The sequence below is a fragment of the Theobroma cacao genome, chromosome 3, assembly GCF_000208745.1.
Source record: "Theobroma cacao cultivar B97-61/B2 chromosome 3, Criollo_cocoa_genome_V2, whole genome shotgun sequence".
NCBI lineage: Eukaryota > Viridiplantae > Streptophyta > Magnoliopsida > Malvales > Malvaceae > Theobroma > Theobroma cacao.
Window position 1 is genome coordinate 29,724,834 of NC_030852.1, and position 17,709 is coordinate 29,742,542.

Sequence of the window (17,709 nt, forward strand, 5' to 3'; positions counted from 1 at the left end):
TCTCTAGTTAACGCGGAAATTGGATTCTGTGGATTGCAATGGACTGGAAGCGTCAAATCAAGCCTAATTTTTACAAATGCAGCAAAAGTCGGGTTATCTTCTATCTTCGCTTTTTTGGGATAATTAATTTGGTCAGATTTTCATATCAGATGCCGTGCGAAACATGTTTGAATCTCAAGTTTGATGCTACCAGTAACAGTACACAGTGATACATTGTCACTGTCATATAATTCACAGAATAAAGAAAAGACAAACTTCTTTTCATTAAAAAGAAAAGACATACTTGGTAGGTTTTTTCCTACTGAATTTATGCAATGTGGAGAAAAAGTCTAAATTGTATCGCCGGAAGTTAATCAAATTACAGAAAACTGTAATCCAGAGCATAAACTGCTCCATTACAGGAAGTTATTGCCAGATCGGATGGCTAGATATTGGGAAAACACTAACTACCCCACTAACGATAATGCAGACGATGACTCTGTTTCATTTGTTTGGTCTCCAACCCTCTCTTCTGGATAAAGTAGAGGCTTGGGAGGTACTTGCAGGCTTTCTAATCCTCCTTCAAGCATCTCTACAACTTTGCTCATTGAAGGACGATCACTTGGCTTCATTTGTATGCACCACAATGCCACTATGCTCATCTTCTTTATCATTTCCTTGTCCTCTTCTGTAGCATCCCCGACTTCATTGACATTGTTTCCTTCAATAATTTGGCCATAAACATAAAAGGGAAAGTATATTTCACTTGAATGTTCTGCCAACGGGTCCAAATTCTTTCTTCTTCCTATCATTTCCAGTAATAACATGCCAAAACTGTAGACATCAGCTTTGTAGGAGACCCCTCCAATGTTTTTATAGAACAATTCAGGAGCTATGTATCCCATTGTTCCTCGTGCTGCAGTCAATGACACGATACTATCATCTACTGCATATAATTTTGCTAGTCCAAAATCAGAGATTTTTGGAATGAAGTTCTCGTCCAGAAGAATATTATGAGGTTTGATGTCAAAATGTAAGATTTGCATGTCACAACCTCGGTGTAGATACTCGATGCCATGAGCCACCCCTACAGCGATCTCATATGTTTTTTTCCAACTTAAAGTTGTACATCGTTCTGGGGAAAAGATGTATTTATCGAGAGAACCATTAGGCATGAAGTCATATACAAGGGCACGTTTTGATCCCTTAGCACAAAAACCAATTAGTTGCACCACATTAACATGGTGAATCCTGCCTATTGTAGCAACTTCATTAATAAAATCTTGACCGTCCGCTTTGGACTTGCTCAGCATCTTTATTGCAGCAATGCGGCCACTTCGAAGCTTTCCTTTATACACAGAGCCATAGCCTCCTTCACCCAACTTAACCCTGAAACCATCGGTCATCTTCTTAACATCTGAGTAAGAGTACCTTACTGGCATGAGGTTGTTGTGACTTTGCAGAAATTCCTCAACAGTGTCATACATGGATAAATGTCTCCTGCGCCACTTGTGGACAACAAATAATGTCACACATGGAGTTCCACATATAATGGCTACTAAATGGAGATATGCTGCATATAACAAAATTGTAGAAATTAGTTTAACAAAATATTAATCGCTTCGTGGTGAGAAGAAATTTGCTCAGTAGAAAAGGAGGCTCTAAGTTGCAAGTTTTTTTCAAATATTTTTTTATGGAATTCTCATTTCTCATATAATCTCACCTATTGTACCTATGACCATACCGACCAGTGTACCTGCAAGACATACAAGTGGAAAACTAAAAATTTAGTGTATGATGACCACAGAATTTTAGAAAGCACCTAAACTTCCTCCCCTTCTCTCTTTGTGCTGCGTTTTAAATAGGAATGGCTTGCTTTAATTACTTACCAACAAGAGGTGTCCAACCACAATATACATGATTTGCCTCATCAATTATGCAGAGGTTACGAGGCCACCACCTGCAGTCTCCACAGTAAACTTGAGACCATGAAAGCTCGAATCCATAAGCTAGCTCATCGTGGATATCTAGGAATGTAATGTTCTTTTCATCTTTTCCTAGCAAGGATGTCATAGCCATCAGCTCTATACGGCAAGATTCGCTTAAATCTGATGCCTTTGTGCGGCCAATTTTAACATAAAGGTACCCTTTTGATTCCGGAACCCAAAAATTGGAGGAAAATGCGTCATCAAGGCAGGGAGAAGAGTGCAGGTAGAGATGAGCATTTACAGGTTTTGAACAGTTTAGGAAAAGAATATTCTTTGATCTGTTATAGGTCCATGATGATAAGCTATATGGAGCTATGTCTCCTGATGTGAAGTTATAATAACTCAAGGAATACTGAGGTATGGAGGAGCAGTTACCTTTCTGAACACCGGCGTCAACCAGTCGGATAGTGTAGTTATTATAATTGATTGCCTGCACATAGTATTTTCCCGACTTCAAGTTTAATACTGTAAGATTGTTCTGACAAGATGAATTATACCTTGGGACGCCGCAGTTGTGTGGATCGCTGTTTAACCGAAAGGGATAGCTAATGTTCTGGATACTACCGCAAGAGGAAGGTGAACAATGATGGTTACCCTTGGCATTGCAAGTTTCACGAGGCAGGGCTAGAAAAACAACGGCTGTGACTGCAAAGAGTAGCCTTGCTGCGAGCATGGAGATGACGAGAGAGAAAGGGGGAGAGTATCTTCTGTAAGAGTTTTCGTATGAGCAGAGTTTTAGAGATAGAGAACTGTAGTAAAAGAGAGAAGCTCAAACAGGGGGAAAACCAAAGCCAGATTTCATTATATTGGTACATATATATTACATGGCTTTTGCATACAGAGAAGGAAATAATAACACCTACATTTAGCCAATCACAAGTAACATATAAGCTAGGTCGGCTGGATGAAGAAAAGATAGCATGACACTATCAAAAGCATGCCTGCTCCTGGAGCCACGTTCTTTACTTGTTGTCATTCACAACAAAAAAATATGGGAAAAGTTTCTTCAATTCGATCTCAAAATCCTAACATCTTCACTCAAATTTTCAATTACACAAAAAGATTAGAGCAATCCCTTTGGTTTTCTAAGCACCGCATACGTAAGGAGAGCTTCCAGTAGATATGATACATTTGGATTTGTGATTATCAAAGCACTGTCACATTGAACCAAAAAAAAATTGTCACTATTGAAGTTAGACAAGTGCATGGACGGTAGCCGGACTCCTGGGCCCGTCGGCTATCATGATCAATAAGTTTAGGTAAAAACTGTCGAGAATTATTTGTAGAAATTTGCCAACCATAAATTATAGTAAATTATACGACCTAAAGGACTTGCAGATAAGTTAAAAATAAATATTCCTAGCTCTCCTATGCATATGTAAACTCAGAGGACTCTCAAGTAGCCCAAGGACAAATACTCCCAATGTCATTGAAATCTTGAAGCTTTGATACAGTATATATGTAGAAATTAGCGTTTATACTTGCTACGTGCTTTTTGTGTACAAATCATGGTCTCTACTCAAGGCACTTGCCAATCAGAAGCGTGAGTGGTTGGATTTGAACCTCCACACCTCCAGTGCCTACTTTAATCGGGCTTTCAAGTGACAAAAGTTTGCATGACAGAACACAAACATTAACACCGCAATTAAAGCCACTTTTGCCTTCAGATTATTAAGTATAAACAAATTACAGAACATCTGTTAGGTTGTCGCATATTGCAAAAAGGCTAGCACTAGCCTGTTTATTAGCGTGTGGAATACTAGCCTTAGATAACATGTACAAGTGCTTCTTTGGTGTGGAATCACAAAGCTTCGTTTTCAATCAAACCAACCGAATTGGTTTGCGTTTTACTTGTCATCACTCTAGCAGTCTAGCTACATTGCCTTCAAGCATTTGCTCCAGTATGTAACAGGAAAGGTTTGTAGGCTCTCAAGATCTGCTTCATGCATCTCCATGGCTTAAGTCGTAGAAGGACGATCATCAGGCCTCATCTGTATGAACCACAATGCCGTTATAATAAAATTCTTTTCCATTTTCTTTCCCTCTTCTGTCGCATCTCCCATTTCTACGTCCTTCCCGTCATTGAATTGGTCATAAACTCAAGAAGGACAGTAAACTTGACTCCAATGCTCCACAAATGCATCCAAGTTCTTCCTTCTGCCAGCCATTCCCATCAACAACATCCCAAAACTGTAGTTATCAGATTTATAGGAGACGCCTTTGATGTTTTTGTAGAACAATTCAGGAGCCATATATCCTCTTTTTCCCCTAGAATAATGCGGTCAATGGCATAATGCTATCATCTACTTGGTATGATGTTGCTAGCCCAAAATCAAAGACTTTTAAGGTGAAATTCTCTTCAAGAAGAATATTTTGACGTTTGATATCAAAATGTTTTTTACACATCACAACCACGGGGTAGATATTCAAGGCCACGAGCCACTCACACAGCAATCTCACATAATCTTTCCTAACTTATAGTCATATGTCCTCCTTGGGGGAAAAAATGTATTTTTCCAAGAGAATCATTAAGCATGCAGTCATGTTTATTTTTTTTGGAAGAGAGAGAGAGTCATCTTTATTTGATCCCAAAGCACAAAAACCTTTGATTTTCACAAAAAAAAAAAGGCACCAAAACCTTAATTTTACCAATTTCACGTGGGTGGATCGTATATCAATGGTTGCAACTGCATTAATAAATTTTTGACCATTTGCTTCGAGCTTTCCCATCATGTTTATCGCTACAAGACGACTGCTATGGAAGTTTCCTTTATATATGGAGTCATAACCTCTTTCACTTAATTTGTCTTTGAAATTGCCTTTCGTTTTCTTGTTATCGCAGTAAAGGTGCCTAACGGAACACTGATCGAAGGGCAATGCCATGCAAGGTTTAGCACCGAACAATGATTGAGTTTGAAAAGTAATACTAGTAGCGACACTCATCTCATGCTTGGGAGCAAGAGTTGAAAGTTAAAATATGCAAGTCAACTTAAGTACGATTATGTCTATCAGTAGATTTGCAACTAATAAAAAACCAGATTGGACTCGGACAATGTATGATCTGCTCAATTAAACTAACTCAGGTCAGCCCAGCCCAATTGACCTTGTAAGTGACTGGATCTCTGTTGACTTCATAGAAATTTACTACGGGAGACCTCGAAAAGTTTGACAACACTCGATGGGTCCGCCGCCTGCAGAAAAAGGATCACCAAAAAATTTGACTTTTGAAGTCTGCATCGACTGTTCTTACTTCGCTAACATTACAATTAGAAAAGTAGAAAACCTAGAAAGGATTTTGATATTAGAAAAAGAAAAAGGAATGCTGCTGGAAGTTGCAGTAGACTAGAATTATCTCCAAATATTAAAGGTTGATGATTCTTGCATTATAACATGAAATTCAATCGAATCCTTTACTACTTATCTTGTGAGTGGAGCTCAGACAGCAATTGACAACTCCCATATGCAGTTTCGTCCTAAATTTCTGAATCGATCCCACCATAAGAGATCGATTATTGCAATCACTTAATAGATGTTCCTGCCCCCACTACATATAAAAGCGACCCGACCTGTGGAAAAAACAAAAAAGAAAAGACAAAATGACTCAAAATCAGAGTTTTTATCAGAAAAGGAAAATTAAAGTCAGTCTCCACGATACAGGTGCCCCCACTAGGATCACAACAATATTTGGGAATCATTACACAAAATATCAAAAAGGTCAAAGAATTATTGGGAAGGTTTTGTCCACTAAATCGAAGGAAGATATACCTTTTTTTTTTTATTTTTTGGACGTTTGATGTGTAAGGTTTTAGCACTGAAATTAGTTAAGATAGAAAAATTACGTAGAAAACTTTGTATTTCACAGTAACATTTTTTTTTTTTTTGCTACTCGTAAAATAGGAGAGCACAATTGGAGGATAAAAAAAAAAAGACAAATTAAATGGGACTTACCGTGCATGTTCTGAACTCTGAAGAGAGAACCAATATCGTTATTAAATGGGACGATATAGGATCCGATTCAATGACAACTTTGTAATAATGATGGTAAATTACTTATTCTGCTTCGTCTTGGTAGTGAGTATGGCAGAAGCTGTACCAATCCAAGACGAATGCAAGGTGACTACTTGCAAACACCATGAACCACCCGTCAAGTTTCCCTTCCGATTGCAAGACCGCCAGCCGCCCCACTGTGGCTATCCTCATCCTGGGTTCCAACTCTCTTGCTCAGAAAACAACCAGACCGTGCTGAATTTCCCACGTTCAATGAAGTTGTTGGTGAAGCACATAGACTATAAAGAACAGCAGATTCGCTTGTATGATCCTGGTCATTGCCTCTGGAAGCAGCTTTCAGATCTCAATATATCTGCATTTCCATTCCGGTACGAATGGCTAAGCTACAGCCGCCTACAAGCTTTTCAGCCCAAGCCAGTTGACTTCTACACCTTGTTCAATTGTTCAAGCAAAGATGAGTTTTTGTACCGACGCTATAGAATCCCTTGCTTAAGCAACACTGGCTCCCAAATTATAGCTTTCGGTTATGATGAGCAGGCATATGACGAGAACCTGTTAAATTGCAGCAAGACTGGCAACATCTCAGCAGCAATTTATCCATATCTTACCGGTCCTTTCCAATTACTTTGGGACAAACCAAACTGTAGAAACTGTGAAGCCCAAGGCAGGGGATGTAAACTGAAGAGCAATAGCAGACAGGATCAAACTGAGTGTTTTGATATCCCCAGGCACCATAGAGGTATGTTGTCACTATTGCACTGATCCTTTATTTTATTCAAAATTTTTTGGCTAGACTGCATTTACCCTGAAGAATGTTGTTGGGTTTAGTCTGATGTATGCATCTAAATGAAGCTTAATGTTTCTAATGAGCCCAAATTTGAATTTTCTTTCACTTATGACTTGGGAGGAAAACTGCTAAAATAGGAGAAAACACTAAAACAGAAGAGGGTGCAAAGGGGTAACAATATTGGTTTTCACTGACTAGGAATTCGCATATGCAGATTTTTTTTTAAAATCTTCATGTAGTTTAGAGCTAACTAATTTTGTTCTGCTCTGTTTCCAGCATTTATGTTTTTGTGATTGTATCTTGAGCTTATCAGTATTGTATTTCCGAGTTTATGCTTGCATACCTTTCGAATATTTGTAACTCGTAAGAACATAATTACACCACGTATCAAGCTGATTAATTTCGATTGTTTCGCAGGTGCACGAAAAAGGCTAATAATTGCAGGTAATTGATTTTTCTTTTACCCTTCAATTAGTGAAGACAGATCGATGATGAAGCATTATTCTAACAGGGAATATGCTATTTTATTTTGCAGGTGTAATCTTAGGTTCTTTTATTCTTGCAACGATTGTCATTGGAGTTGGCTGGGCACATCGTTTGAAGAAAAGAGAGCAAGAAAGCCAACTCAAGATTGAAAAGTTTTTGGAAGATTATAGAGCAGTTAAACCCTCAAGATACTCCTATGCTGATATTAAAAGGATAACAAATCATTTCAAGGACAAATTGGGACAAGGAGGTTATGGAACTGTCTTCAAAGGAAGACTTTCCAATGATGTTTTAGTTGCTGTTAAGGTCCTCAATAATTTCAAGGGAAATGGTGAAGGATTCATCAATGAAGTGGGTTCAATGGGTAGAATCCATCATGTCAATGTGACTCGATTGGTTGGTTTTTGTGCCGATGGATATGAACGAGCTCTTGTTTATGAATACCTACCAAATGAGTCATTAGAGAAGTTCATATTCTCAGCAACGGGCGAGAATCGTTTCCTTAGTTGGGAAAAGCTTCAGGATATTGCTCTTGGTGTAGCCAAAGGTATTGAGTACCTGCATCAAGGTTGCGAGCAACGAATCCTCCATTTTGATATCAAACCTCACAATATTTTGCTAGACCACAACTTCAATCCCAAGATCTCTGACTTTGGCCTAGCTAAATTGTGTTCCAAGGAACAAAGTGCTATTTCTATGACAACAGCTAGAGGAACCATGGGCTATATTGCACCCGAGGTATTGTCTCGAAACTTTGGAAATGTCTCGTACAAATCAGATGTGTATAGTTTTGGAATGCTATTGCTTGAAATGGTTGGAGGGAGAAAGAATATAGATGTTACAGCGGAGAATACAAGCCAAGTGTACTTCCCAGAATGGGCTTATAATCGTTTGGACAAAGGAGAGGAGCTGGGGATTAGAATTGAAGATGAAGAGCATACAGGAATAGTAAAGAAACTCACAATCGTTGGACTTTGGTGCATTCAGTGGTATCCCGTAGATCGTCCTCCAATGAAAGTTGTGGTTCAAATGTTAGAAGGAGAGGGTAGCCTTCTTACAGTGCCGCCAAATCCTTTTGCCTCTACGGATCAATCGAAGATGGGTGCCAACATGCCTAGGAAGCCTGTTAATAGAGAGCTTCCCGCTATTGCTGAATTAGAATAAAAGCAATCTATCTATAGCTAATAGCCTCGTAGTTATTGTTAGAAAAAATTGACTATGATTCATCTATTAGCTAACTTCCATTATTAACATTAATAAATCCACCTAATTAATGTTTGTCATTTAGTTCCATTGTTAATTCCTACTTCAGATTGTTTGGGGTAAAGATCCATTCCTACATTAATTTAAACCATATTACTCTCCAATATTATACCCCAAAAAAAAATACCACCGTTTCAAAATTCAACGAATTGTTCATTTGATTAAAAAAAAGGAAAAATACAAATTAATTCAAAATGCTTTGCTCTTAGGTGTTTCTAAAATCTTTCAATATTATTAACAAAATTGTATAAAATAAAATGTATATATACTTTTTCTTTAATAGTTATTAATATTTGCAATATGTTTCAAATCTATTAATAAAAGTCATGTTAATAGCATGTCAAGCTATATATTAATCTCATGATATTCTAATCTTTAATTTAAGGCTTTAATTTTATACCTATACTTCTTAGGTAGAGCAAGGGCATACTATCATTGTAAATAGCTTTAATTAACTTTATACCTACGTACTGTATCTTTTTGTTTTTCTCTTAGGAGTAGTGGTAACTTAATTTTTCAGGAGTTGTTTTAATCTAGTTGGAACAACAACATCCCTTGCTAGTAAATGGTATTAGGTTGTCATCAACTAGATCCATAGTTCAATACGATACGATAGGAGGCTTTCTCCATAATAGTAGTACGAAGGGATGAAACTGCGAGGAATGGAGCAGTTGTCCTTGTCCAGACTCACATCTGGAGGTCGCAGCGTTTGATTAACGTAAGAGATGTCTAGGACATAGAAATTCACATATTTCATGGGAAAGTGATGCGGTTTTTCTTGCACTCCACTTCAAGCCTATGGTTATTATTAGAGACGGAGTTAAGGGGTTGGTAGACAGTGGCAGCCGTCATTTATTAATTTTTATTTATTATTATTATTATAAATATAAAATTATATATAATATAATTATTTTTATAATTTCTTTTTAATCATTTTTTTATTCAAAATCTTGAATTTGTCATTCATCACTACACTTACGAGGTTGACCTTTTAATCGAAAGGGTAACTGACGTTAATGTTTCCACAAAAGAAAGGGCAGCAATGCTTGTTTTGCTCCTAGCGATGCAAGGATGAGAGAATAGAGAAAAAGTAAGGGTCAAGGGGCCAAAGAATGGTACCTAGTTTTGCTGTTAGCATCGGTGGAGAACGTTCGAGAGTAAGGCTGACTAGGTTAAGTCTGGTAATTAGAAAAGAAGTAATCGGACGGTCTAATTATCTTCACTATAGTGCCAGTCAATCTACGGCAGCAATTGAAAGCGAGTCCTCCTTTGAAAAGAGTCACTCAACTAATAAGTCGGAAATCATTAAGTAGGCACGCTGAAAATTATGCTGCAGGAGCACCTCTTTTCTTTCTTTTGATGCGATAGGGCCAAATATAGCCCTCGATTAATTTGCTGTGGGTCACCCTCCCTAATTGATCCATCCTAGTGAATGAATGTCAACATCTAATTGATTAACTTTGGATGTAATTCAAATTTCAAATAAACTAACCAGAGAGAAATAGCAAGAATTTTGCCATACAATAGGAAGGAAAAAGTGAGATATCAGTGCTTCCTTCATTTGTTTGTTTTTTTTTTTTTTGGAGAATCCGATCTTCACCTTGTTGCATGATTTAACTAAAAAGTTCCATGGCTTTGGGATTTGAAATATGAAGCTGTTGAATGAGGCCTTTTTAATGAATTTTGGCTTATACGGTCTCACTTCAATCTAGTAAAACAAGAAGAGAGTCGGAGTTATAACTTTATAACAATCTGGAAGATTAAGTTGAGATTACCTAAAGCTCTTAGGGCCTTATACATAATATAATATCCGAAAAAACATGAAGGGAAACAAAAGTGAAAGAAAAAGCAAAGCATGCACATCTGGCAGAGTCAGAACTGCAAGACACTAAACTACAATTTGGAACCAAAAAAAAAGTTATCTACAATTTTAGCCCTTAGAAGCAGAAACAATTGAAGGATTCTGACAATAGCAAGATGGATAAATCATGAATCCTGAACTGGCGAAGACGGCCTTTCTGGGGAATTCCTGCAAATGGGGCAGGTAGCATTCAACCGAAGCCATTCGTCAATGCAATCAGCATGGAAACAATGTTGGCATTGGGGTATGCTCCTGAGGGTCTCCTTGGGCCAGTATTCACACAAGCATATCGGGCAAGTGTTGTCATCGGGCTTGGGCAGGCGCCTGCTCTCACCAATCACTATTTTCGGGTACGATTCTATAGTTGGGCCATCCAGGCCATCCTCAATGGTGGGCTGTGGAGCGACCGTTGCGTTGAGCTCCGGGATTGAGTTGCGTCTTACAGTACAAGACTGGACCTTGCCACAGACGAAGCATAATAGCCCTAAGATACACAACAGAGTTGGCACTCCGGCACCAACTGTGATTGCATAGCGAACACTCCTTGTAATACCTGATAGAGGAGTTTCAGCTTTACAGTAAATATTACTGAACAAAATATAATTGATGGCAATCTAATTGTATTGCTCAAGGGAAAAGAAGAAGAAGGAAAAAAAAAAGATGAAATAGCTTGGGTCAAACAGCCTATGTCAGGATGTAAATGCAGTTTAAAGCTCAACTACCAGAAGACCTGTTATTCTCCTTGGGCTGACTTTTTAGAATCCATAAAACGTTGGTCTTGATTAAAACTAAGAAGAGGTTAATAGAAAAAGGCTGAAAAAGTCCAAATGTATTAAATGTGAAAGTGTATCTTGCCACTTAGAGACTTTCCAGACATGGCCGCGAACTTGTTTATAACTACTCCTCCTGCTCATGGCTGTTGGTATCTGAAAGTATGGAATGTTTGATCAATTCAAGCAGTTGGCCTTTCGCTATAAACGTAGATGTCAACGAGATCAAAAGGTAATTATTACAGTGGGAAAGCGTTGAGCGCAATTCCAGCAAAAGAGCACTTCAAACCTTTCACTGGCCAATATTATACTATTGTTCAGTCAACGCTTATCGTGGTTCTGGAAACTGAAAATGTAAATTGAATGGCATTAACATTGGCCTAAATAAAGTCAATTCAGATTGGTTTCATTTGCTTCAATCAATCAGCTTTATTTTTTGTTCCAGTACGGTGACATGAAAGTTCATTCTGAAAGATCCTTCGTCGATCAAAAACGACAAGGAACCACCAGATTTTCTTAAGGATTCACACTTTCAAAGACACAGAGCAGAAAGAAAGTTACCTCGTCCGGGAGCATTTGAACAAATAGTTTGACGAGTAGAATTGGCCTTTAGCCTACATTCGCCGCCCCGTGACTCACATTTCCGGCACTTGGGTTTGTCCCACGTTAACCGGAGATTGTTGCTGAGGTCTGATTTCAATATTTGATCATGGGAAGCCCACTCAACAGGAACTGCAACGGTTGTAACTCGTTGGCAGGACGATGACAAAGAACTGACAACTTTTGTTGACGAAGTAGCAAAAACCGTGTAGTTACCACCACTAAGGCAAGCAATTGGATTGAATCCATACTTCAAATAGTCTAACGAGCAATTGAAGAACGTAAAATTTTGATAATTAACAACATTAAATGGAGAACCAGAAAGGTTAAGCCAAAGTATTCTTTGAGGAAGGCAGTTGTTGGGATCATTGATCCAAATTTCTTGTGCAGCATAGTCTATCCCTTGGACACTGAATTTTCCCGAGTAAGGCAGCTCGAGTATCGTCTGGTTTGAGCTATCACAAGATAAATCAAAACCTGGATAGCCACAAGACTTAGACTGCCGGCCTTCAATCCGGAAAGGGAATCGAATCTCTGGCTTGGTGCTGCGACACGCGGCTCTTATGCATGTATCTGTGCTTGTTGTAGTGTGTAAGTAGGAGCAGAAGAAGAAGAAGATAAAGAAGAGGAGATGGGAGAAGATTTTGAGAATGTCCATGTTGAACACGCGTGGAATGAAAAGCTACCAGACTACCACACCAATAATATGAGTAGAATATCAAAAGCTCGAAATGAAACACGGGTCCACCTGATGTCTGATGTCCATCGGGCAAGTCAACCTGCCCACCTGCTCCGTTTGAAGCAGCGTAAATCCTTAAATAAAAAGACAAAGAAAGCTAAAGATCATAATATTTGGAGCCCACCAAAAAAAATAAAAATTCTAGCAATTTTAATCAATGATAATATAATTTAAGCTGAGGAAAAAAAATATATAATTTTATTTCACAAACATTTAATACAAAGTCTAACACAAGAGCAAAGATCAAAGTTAATACTACTAATCTTTATTAACACATAAAAAACGAAGATGAGGATAAATGATTGCAGAGTCCACCCAAAATCCCAAAATTCTAATAGAGTCTCTACAAGACATTAAAACGTGATACCAAATAGCATATTTGCACTAAATAAAAACAATTGAACAAGCATGAGGTACACAGTTGAGACTTGAGAACTTGGGATGTTGGGCTGATCATTAGAAAAAGGAAGTTGGAGGAGGCAATGGCTAATGGGAAATTGACTATGAATTTTTGAGCAAATGATCGAATGGGTGATAGCCAACTTGCTTTTAATGGCTTCGTTTATTTTCAAAACCCAGAATCTGTCAAAGAGCATGAAACCACTTAAAGACACTGATAGGAAATTCATCATCTTGACTTCATATGAATAAATCAAACAAAATTATTATCAAATTAATGATCAATAACGCGTGAATGCTTATTAAGCACGACATGATCACATTGGACATCTGAAAATTGACTTTAAAGTAGTTTAAAAAAAACCAAAGAACAGAACCCAGATGAGATAATAAGAGGCAAAACTAACCCCAGAAATTCCACAAATTAAAGTTTGAATTTATTCTCACAATTACAACACTTCTCTTTAACATTCTTACTGTATATATATAAAATAAAAGGAAAAGAAAGAATCAAAAGTCGTAGCAGCGACCATTGCGTTCCCAATCACCGTAGCGAGTGGGCTCAGGGCCTCTGGGCCCCCCGACCTCACCCGTCTGTTTATTCACATGATCCCCATCTTCAAAATCATCTTCTTCATTTTCCTTATTCTCAATTTCAGGATCCTCCTTCACCGCTTCGCGCTTTTCCTCGTTGGCTTTTTCTTGATGGTTCAATTGAGGTTGCTGAGCAGAGCAACACAAGAACCGACTCGCCGAGTTGGATCCGAACCGAGTCATTGGCTCCGATCTGACACTACTTAAAGACGGTTTGGGGATAGAGAGCTCGGAGATCGATGAGAATAGACGGCTCAGGGTGGCTCTTACCATTGTCGCTGCTTTTAAGGTACCTGGTAAGAAAAACCTAACTTGGATTCGTCGAACGAAAATACGGATTCAAATGAAAGAGGAGTGGGGGGGGGGGGGAACCTTAAGCACGGCGTCGTGTTGGTTCTCGATACTGCAGCCACGCTTTGATGATAAAAATTTGCAACTTGTAAACTGTAAAACGGGCTTCAGGCCCAAAATAGTATTGAGTTGGGCCCATAGTGCAATTCAATTCCAAAACCCAACCCAAAGAATATATATATATATATATATATATATATATATATATAGATGCAAGCTAAAAATCATTAAAGAAAGGAAGTATTTACGATTTGTATATGAATTCGAAGATGCCAAAAGGTTTGTGGAGCAAGCAAATAAAAGGAATTCTAAAACGTTGTTTATTAATAGTGGATTATCATAGAATATACTTATATTTATATTTATATATGCATATGAAAATACTGTGGGTAATTATTGTTAGGGTTAGACAAAACTTAAATAAGACAATGAAAGACGGTTTATGTGCAGATAGATATTTTCCACGAGGAATGACGGACAAGTTGGTCCCACGATGGGACCTTGTCCAACCCGTAGCTTTAGACCTTATTATAGAGTAAGGGTGACTGAAAACTTGGATAAAAATCTTAATTTCGACTGATAATGCTCGGTCATGTAAAAGGGAGAGAAACCTCCAGAGAATTCTTTGCAGCAGAATCCAGTCCTACCCAGAGGACTTCAATCCTAGCTGATGTTTCTGAGTACCCTTTCCTGTCTTGTATTAAAGGAGGGGGGAAAAAATAACAGCGCGGGTAAAATGCCAAAATTTGCACGGTAAAAGTTGAAATCGGTAATTTATTTATTACTCATCGGTAATTTGGTGACTTGATCCGATTAGATAAAAGTAAAAGGTCTGTTACAAGATAGCAATGATTACCTCGACTTCCAAGGGACGGACAAGCAGAGCAGGGTAGGGAGGAAGGTAAAGTGAAGGGTGGAAGATGGGAGCAGAGCAGGCACTGAAGAGAATTCCACGCATTAAATTCCCTCAAAGACACCCGAAATCCTCTGCCTCAGGTCACTCCTCTTTCTTTTCTTATCATTTACGTTGTAAGTTTTTTGCCTTTTTGGGTTCATCGTCTCGTCTGGTTTTCGTGTTCCTAGTTTTGAAATTGAGTTTCATTTTTACGTTGTGTTCCAAAATCAGCAACTTGGTTATCCTTATCTAACCCTAAATCTCTGTTATTGTTTGAGCATGTATTTCATTTGATGATCTTCAGTTTAATTCATGCTTTGTTCTTCCGATCAAGATACTAGACATGCTCTTTGTTGCTTTGGTCGGTGGGAAATCCATTCTGAACTATAGATTATGTCGATTTTTTCTTTTTATTTTTGAAGGTATCCTCTTTTCTGATATCCTTTAATGAAAGGAGCATTTGAGATGGATAATTGCTAAGAACACTGCTGATGGCCCTTTTTTTTTTTTTTGAAAAGTCAATGTGTATTATTAATAAAACAGAGGGAAGCAATCGTTCCCCTCTGAGAGCTTACAAGAAAGATTTAGCCCTGTTAGACACAGTTGAGAAGAACAGTGCTAAATCACCCAAACCAGCTCATAACAGGTTCTATACAAAGTCAAAAACTCTCCGCATCCCTATTCACACAAGAGTCAGTGCAACGAAGAGGCTCTCATGAATACCCTCGTTGAACTTTAATACAGAGATGAATCCCAACCTGTGAACCCCTAAACCGTTCCCATCAAGCACAAAACATGACGCTCTCTCTCTCTCCCTCCCATCACGAAAGCAATATCAACGGTTGGCATCAACATTATAATTTTCAGCAAATAGCAATAGGGAAGGCTGCTGATGGCCTGTTAATAAAAATTAGATTTTGGTAAGCTGTAGACGATAAGAAAAGTGGGATGGATTTGGTTTGAGCTGATTGTGTAAGTTGCTAAAAAACGAAAGGCTAAGAGCAACAAATAGCTCGACTATACAAAGTAATGCATGATGAACACAACCCAGAATCAAAATCCAAGACATAATAACTCCTGTGAACAAAGAAATCCAAGACATAATAACTCCTGTGAACAAAGGAGTCTAGTAAATTTGGCCGTAGCATACCTACTTGTACAATATTTGTTACAAAAATGTTCCTGATTCAATTTCTTGTTTATGTCCATTAAATGAAATAAAACAGTTCTTTTATTATTGAAAAATTAAAATATAATAAAATCCATCTTTATAGTTTCCCAAATCAATCTATGACCCTTTGTACACCTTCTCTCAATAACTTCACATGAACACATTCACTCACACCCGTTCTAGCTCCACTTAGAACAAAGACAAGTCTAGCTCCACCTAAAACAAAAAATAGAGTTACGTTGTATTACCTCGCTCTTGAATCACTGCTCATTTTTCTAAAGTCTTGAAAACCATTTTTGTAATAGAATGAGATTAACATTTAATGTGGAATAAGAAGTTTAAAATTGTAAAAATTATTTAATATTATACACAAACAAGAATTTTAATCAAATAAAATTTAAAATTCTAATCAACTTAAAACCCAACAATTTTGGAACTAAAGAATCCAACTAACATAACTCCTGTTGTATTTGCCTTCCTTCATGTAATTCTATTTTATTAGATATTGAAGTTCTACTGACTCTACGTATTTTGAGATGAATTATGATGACTTGTTTCGTTAAGTTTAGTGATATGGTATTGCAAGTTGTTAAGTCGTGTGATAAAATAAAGGTGCTGTGATGGAGGAGAGGTCGGATAAATAAGAGTGCAAGTCAATTTTTCAATCAGACTGGCTGTTAAACTTTAATGAAGAGAGACACAGAAATTTGGCTCCTTTTTGACCTAGGAATATATATCCAAAGTTCTGATATTTATCCACTGAGACCTCAATTTACATGTGTCTGTTCGTGAATGTGGCTTTTGCTGTCTGGTGGTCATCGGTTATGGGCAGGTGCAGTTTTTCAAGTGTGATTTGTGTAATGTCTTGACATTTCAGAACAGTATGTCGAATGGCAACCAACAAAACAAAAAATAGAAACAATAAATAAAGGACGTAGGTGGAGAAAAGTGTAAGCTCAAGATATTTCTCTGAATAGAGGCCTTAAATGAACTACAAATCTACAATCTATTCTATTTCGTTGATTCTAGTTGCTAGTCACTGACTCCCAACGGCAGAATCAGATTTCGGACCACATTTGCATGAGCTTTTCTGTGTTCCTTGGTCGGCTAGACAGGATAGAAACCAGGATTTTAAAGCCTTGTCCTTGGTTTATTCTCCAAACCAATCTCATTTTGTATTCAAGTCGCCATTTATATTCCAAAATCATTTCCAAGTTTGTTGTGTAGGTTGTGTGTCTGAAACGCAAGCAAGACCCAAATATGGGAACATCATCGATAGCTTCATTACAAGGTCAAGGTCAGATGTTCCAGCACCGCCCATCAACACTGCTGTAGGAGGAAAAGCATCTCTTCTCCCAAAACGTACACCTGTCTCAGAGAGGGAAATAGAGGCCATTCTGGTAAGCAAAATAAATGGGGAAATGAAAACTATTTCTGGCTTTCTTTTCTTTTTTCTTTTAAAGGTTTAGAGCTGGTTCTAACGTGTGTCCATTACCTTGCAGTTGGGGGGCTGCTTCTGACATTTCAGAGGACAAGCCTCGTCAAGCAACGCAATCTACCTGGTCTATTATTTCCTTTGTTGTGCCGTGAAACAGATTTTCAGAATGTAACTACTAATGTGTTAAAAGGCCTGTGAGCTGGGGATGGAGAGATCTCCAATCCATCTTTATGAACTGTTATGGGTGAGAGTACATTCTCAGTAAAATAATTATGTACAAGGAGCTTCTGTTTCTTCATGAGGCAAAGACCGGTTTAACCTAGTCGCAATTGACTGTAAGCCTATCCATCGACCGCTTTTCAGCAAAAGATGGACACTCA

The 17,709-nt window shown here is 38.0% G+C and overlaps 5 protein-coding genes across 11 annotated transcripts; 2 read left to right on the plus strand and 3 right to left on the minus strand.

Moving 5' to 3' along the window:
• Positions 318-3,072, minus strand: LOC18605737 (rust resistance kinase Lr10). 7 transcript variants are annotated; one of them, XM_018117709.1, is made up of 5 exons: positions 2,465-2,549; positions 2,343-2,397; positions 1,869-2,126; positions 1,703-1,735; positions 318-1,552 (listed from the first exon to the last, which is right to left on the minus strand). In XM_018117709.1, the coding sequence occupies exons 3-5, from the start codon at positions 2,056-2,058 to the stop codon at positions 447-449; spliced, it is 1,329 nt and encodes a 442-aa protein (XP_017973198.1). In that variant the 5' UTR covers positions 2,059-2,126; positions 2,343-2,397; positions 2,465-2,549; the 3' UTR covers positions 318-446. The 7 variants fall into 7 exon arrangements, with proteins under 7 accessions (XP_017973198.1, XP_017973195.1, XP_017973197.1 ...); XM_018117706.1 differs by adding an exon at positions 2,831-3,072 and having other exon boundaries at positions 1,869-2,674; XM_018117708.1 differs by having other exon boundaries at positions 1,869-2,036; positions 2,343-3,072.
• LOC18605738 (rust resistance kinase Lr10) lies at positions 5,889-8,535 on the plus strand. Its single transcript, XM_007038940.2, has 3 exons — positions 5,889-6,714; positions 7,180-7,206; positions 7,298-8,535. The coding sequence occupies exons 1-3, from the start codon at positions 5,961-5,963 to the stop codon at positions 8,410-8,412; spliced, it is 1,896 nt and encodes a 631-aa protein (XP_007039002.2). The 5' UTR covers positions 5,889-5,960; the 3' UTR covers positions 8,413-8,535.
• Positions 10,381-12,507, minus strand: LOC18605739 (putative RING-H2 finger protein ATL21A). The gene is made up of 2 exons (XM_018117713.1): positions 11,704-12,507; positions 10,381-10,925 (listed from the first exon to the last, which is right to left on the minus strand). The coding sequence occupies exons 1-2, from the start codon at positions 12,398-12,400 to the stop codon at positions 10,498-10,500; spliced, it is 1,125 nt and encodes a 374-aa protein (XP_017973202.1). The 5' UTR covers positions 12,401-12,507; the 3' UTR covers positions 10,381-10,497.
• On the minus strand, positions 13,263-13,883 carry LOC18605741 (succinate dehydrogenase assembly factor 4, mitochondrial). Its single transcript, XM_018116934.1, has one exon. The coding sequence runs from the start codon at positions 13,745-13,747 to the stop codon at positions 13,391-13,393; it is 357 nt and encodes a 118-aa protein (XP_017972423.1). The 5' UTR covers positions 13,748-13,883; the 3' UTR covers positions 13,263-13,390.
• Positions 14,454-17,651, plus strand: LOC18605742. Its single transcript, XM_007038944.2, has 3 exons — positions 14,454-14,821; positions 17,119-17,291; positions 17,394-17,651. The coding sequence occupies exons 1-3, from the start codon at positions 14,746-14,748 to the stop codon at positions 17,409-17,411; spliced, it is 267 nt and encodes an 88-aa protein (XP_007039006.1). The 5' UTR covers positions 14,454-14,745; the 3' UTR covers positions 17,412-17,651.

What these genes read in the sequence shown, in the direction of transcription:
- LOC18605739 (XM_018117713.1), bottom strand. Translation starts at nt 12,400, where the DNA reads ATGGACATTCTCAAAATCTTCTCCCATCTCCTCTTCTTTATCTTCTTC. An exon ending in TTCAAATGCTCCCGGACGAG is followed by an intron (nt 10,926 to 11,703) that starts GTAACTTTCTTT and finishes CTCCTCTATCAG; the next exon opens with GTATTACAAGGAGTGTTCGC.
- LOC18605741 (XM_018116934.1), bottom strand. Translation starts at nt 13,747, where the DNA reads ATGGTAAGAGCCACCCTGAGCCGTCTATTCTCATCGATCTCCGAGCTC.
- LOC18605737 (XM_018117706.1), bottom strand. Translation starts at nt 2,640, where the DNA reads ATGCTCGCAGCAAGGCTACTCTTTGCAGTCACAGCCGTTGTTTTTCTA. An exon ending in TGGTTGGACACCTCTTGTTG is followed by an intron (nt 1,736 to 1,868) that starts GTAAGTAATTAA and finishes TATGTCTTGCAG; the next exon opens with GTACACTGGTCGGTATGGTC. An exon ending in TATGGTCATAGGTACAATAG is followed by an intron (nt 1,553 to 1,702) that starts GTGAGATTATAT and finishes TGTTATATGCAG; the next exon opens with CATATCTCCATTTAGTAGCC.
- LOC18605742 (XM_007038944.2), top strand. Translation starts at nt 14,746, where the DNA reads ATGGGAGCAGAGCAGGCACTGAAGAGAATTCCACGCATTAAATTCCCT. An exon ending in CCCGAAATCCTCTGCCTCAG is followed by an intron (nt 14,822 to 17,118) that starts GTCACTCCTCTT and finishes TTTGTTGTGTAG; the next exon opens with GTTGTGTGTCTGAAACGCAA.
- LOC18605738 (XM_007038940.2), top strand. Translation starts at nt 5,961, where the DNA reads ATGGGACGATATAGGATCCGATTCAATGACAACTTTGTAATAATGATG. An exon ending in TATCCCCAGGCACCATAGAG is followed by an intron (nt 6,715 to 7,179) that starts GTATGTTGTCAC and finishes ATTGTTTCGCAG; the next exon opens with GTGCACGAAAAAGGCTAATA. An exon ending in AAAAAGGCTAATAATTGCAG is followed by an intron (nt 7,207 to 7,297) that starts GTAATTGATTTT and finishes TTTATTTTGCAG; the next exon opens with GTGTAATCTTAGGTTCTTTT.